Consider the following 3,346-nt stretch of genomic DNA (forward strand, 5'->3'; position numbering starts at 1 on the left):
AGGACGGCCGTGTGTCATCCCAGGAGACTTCTATATACGCCTCTACAGGGTATAACAATGTCCCGAGCTCTGATAGTGGAAAACCTCATCACCCAAGGAAAGGCAAACATGTACTAAGTCACTCTACACGCATAATAGATTCTTCCAAAGGTGATAAATCAAATTCTTTATCATTTGAATCACAATTACTGGAGTCCCGAGATATTTGAAGATTCGCTTAAAATCATGATGTCCTTTGAGATGAAGCCATATTAAACGCCATCTCATACACACAATACAGATACACCCTGAACCTGGAGCAATTGAGTCACAGAAAACGATTCAATTCCCTGACGGGGTTCTGTAGGGTAACTATCCCACACTCTTTAAAGCTTTGATATTTCTTCACCATCTTGACGTCAGAAGTGAAGTTTTTCCATGATGATTTCAACCTGATTTTGTCTCTGTTATATAATTAGGTAAATGCTGAGGTCCTTAAGGGTAACTATCCCTGGCTGTTCCTGTAACCTGTAAACCTATACTTGTTCACAATATACAATACATGTAGGGCTTAGAATCGTATATGCACCTGAGTATAATCATCCCCTTATATAGGAAAATAACAGAACTACACTGGGTCAAGATGGCGACGTAACTTCACTGAGACTATACCTAGAATATGTTGCCATGCCTCGATTATATTACAATAGACAGAGAAATACCCAAAATACACAGATCGAATTAGATAGATAGATAAACGAGAAGATAATAGAGAGAGAAAGAGAGAAAGAGAGAGAGATATAGAGAGAAATAGACAGACAGACAGACAGACACACACACACACACACACACACACACACACACACACACACACACACACACACACACACACACACACACGACTCATATATATAAGTACATGCCCCCCCACAACGCCCCAGTTTAATGACAACCGCCATCTCACTTAGCAGCAGTTCACTTCCCACGATACACCACTAAGATGCGTACCACTTTATTCCTCGCTCTCCTTGTCTGCTTTGGTGAGTAATATACCTGTGGTCTCATTAAACAGTAGGTGCATTCTACGTCTGTTTGACTGTCTTTTTTTTCATTTTTTTCTCCCCCATGCTCTGTTTCTCTTCTTTCATTGTGTTTTCTCTCTTAATAAACAGAGGAAGTGTTTGATATAATACTATAATTACGCGTCTTAGTTATTTTTATAACCTAGACATCATCTTCATCGTCATCGCCTTCTTCAGGTTAAGTTTTTATACAAATGAAGGTTTATTTTTTCCCCTCACGATGCTCTTGTTAATGGACGATAAATCTATCAACCTCATATCATATAGCGATTTAATTAACCAATCTCTTCTATTAATCCTTTTTCATAGTGTAAATCGTAGTTTATTTACTTTATATCTCCATAAATCATATTTTTTTTGGCCCTCTGAGGGATATATAAGTAATTTAGATAACATAATTGATTTAGTATCCAAACTATCATATCCCCGGTTCGTCCACCTCTCCCCAACACACCGACCTTGAGAGAGCGGCCCAGCAACACCCATTGGACTCGTAGTAAAGGTTATTATATTACACAGACAGAGCACAGAGGTCGAACGCTGTAGTTAGACACCTTGAACTTTGTATATCACCTCACCCAAGGGCACAAAAGTCTCCTCACTCAGTCCAGCTAGTGTGTGTGTGTGTGTGTGTGTGTGTGTGTGTGTGTGTGTGTGTGTGTGTGTGTGTGTGTGTGTGTGTGTGTGTGTGTGTGTGTTTTGGTGATCATTTTTCTCTATCTCTCTCTCTCTCCTATCTATTATCCGCTTTCTATCTGTAACTGTCTTTCTTTCTACTGGGTGCAATATATCATTCATTATTACCTCTCTCTCTCTCTCTCTCTCTCTCTCTCTCTCTCTCTCTCCTCTCTCTCTCTCTCTCTCTACTAAACCCAATACACCAAACACCTAACCATATACACTCTCTCTCTCTTTCTCTCTCTCTCCCAGCTGCCGTGTTAGGCCAGAGGGACAGGATAGTGACCAAGTCCCTAGTCCTGGACAACGGCATGGACTGGGGTAAATGGGGCGAGGCTGATTACTGTGACGATGGCAGTTTTGCTTCCTTTATGGAGGTTAAGGTGGGTAGTCTGGCAATTACTGAGTCTTAATACACATTTCTCAGTCATTAGTGAGTCTTAAAACAGGTTCTCCACCAATAGGGAGTCTTATCACAGATTCTCCACCAATAGGGAGTCTTATCACAGATTCTCCACCAATAGGGAGTCTTAACACACATTCTCCACCAATAGGGAGTCTTATCACAGATTCTCCACCAATAGGGAGTCTTAACACACATTCTCCACCAATAGGGAGTCTTATCACACAGTCTCCACCAATAGGGAGTCTTAACACTCATTCTCCACCAATAGGGAGTCTTATCACATATTCTCCACCACAGTTCGAGCATTACCAGCTGACGGATACGGATGAGACAGCCGTTAACGCCGTCAAGCTGTACTGCGTCAAGCCCGACCTTCATCCAACTAATTACATCATCTCTACGGAAGGGCGTAATGGAGAGTGGATGGGTGAGTTGAAGTGGTGAAGTGGTGGTGGTGATGGTAGTGAGGGTAATGATGGTGGTGACGGTGGTGAGGGTAATGATGGTGGTGACGGTGGTGAGGGTGGTGAGGGTAATGATGGTGGTGAGGGTAGTGGTGATGATGGTGGTGGTGAGGGTAGTGGTGGTGGTGGTGAGGTTAATAGTGGTGGTGAGGCAGTGGTAGTGTTGATTTTAGTGGTGATGATGGTGGTGAGGGTAGTGGTGATGATGGTGAGGTGGTGAGGGTAGTGGTGGTGGTGGTGAGGGGTAGTGGTGGTGGTGGTGGGGTTAATAGTGGTGGTGAGGGGTGGTGGTAAGTCGTTAGGGGTTTAAGTGCATTTGATAGTGATGGTGGTGAGGGTGAGTGGTGATGATGGTGGAGGTGGTGATGATGGTGGTGGTGAGGGGTAGTGGTGATGATGGTGGTGGTGAGGGTAGTGGTGGTGGTGGTGGGATTAATAGTGGTGGTGAGGGGTGAGTGGTAGTTTTGAGTGTAGTGGTGATGATGGTGGTGGTGAGGGTAGTGGTGAGGAGGGTAGTGGTGGTGAGGGTAGTGATGGTGAAGGTAGTGGTGATGGGGGTAATGGTGGTGGTGAGGGTAGTGGTGATGAGGGTAGTGGTGGTGAGGGTAGTGATGGTGAAGATAGTGGAGATGGGGGTAGTGGTGGTGGTGAGGGTAGTGGTGATGAGGGTAGTGGTGGTGAGGGTAGTGATGGTGAAGGTAGTGGTGATGGGGGTAATGGTGGTGGTGAGGGTAGTG

General features: G+C 44.4%; 1 protein-coding gene across 1 annotated transcript; it reads left to right on the forward strand.

Moving 5' to 3' along the window:
- The first annotated feature begins 920 nt into the window (after positions 1 to 920).
- On the forward strand, positions 921 to 2,620 carry LOC121866993 (vitelline membrane outer layer protein 1 homolog). Its single transcript, XM_042366749.1, has 3 exons — positions 921 to 1,019; positions 1,992 to 2,122; positions 2,443 to 2,620. Exons 1-3 carry the CDS (start codon positions 980 to 982, stop codon positions 2,587 to 2,589), a joined length of 318 nt encoding a protein of 105 aa, XP_042222683.1. The 5' UTR covers positions 921 to 979; the 3' UTR covers positions 2,590 to 2,620.
- The last annotated feature ends 726 nt before the right edge of the window (positions 2,621 to 3,346 follow it).

This window comes from Homarus americanus, unplaced genomic scaffold (assembly GCF_018991925.1).
Source record: "Homarus americanus isolate GMGI-L3 unplaced genomic scaffold, GMGI_Hamer_2.0 scaffold4459, whole genome shotgun sequence".
NCBI classification, from domain to species: Eukaryota; Metazoa; Arthropoda; class Malacostraca; order Decapoda; family Nephropidae; genus Homarus; species Homarus americanus.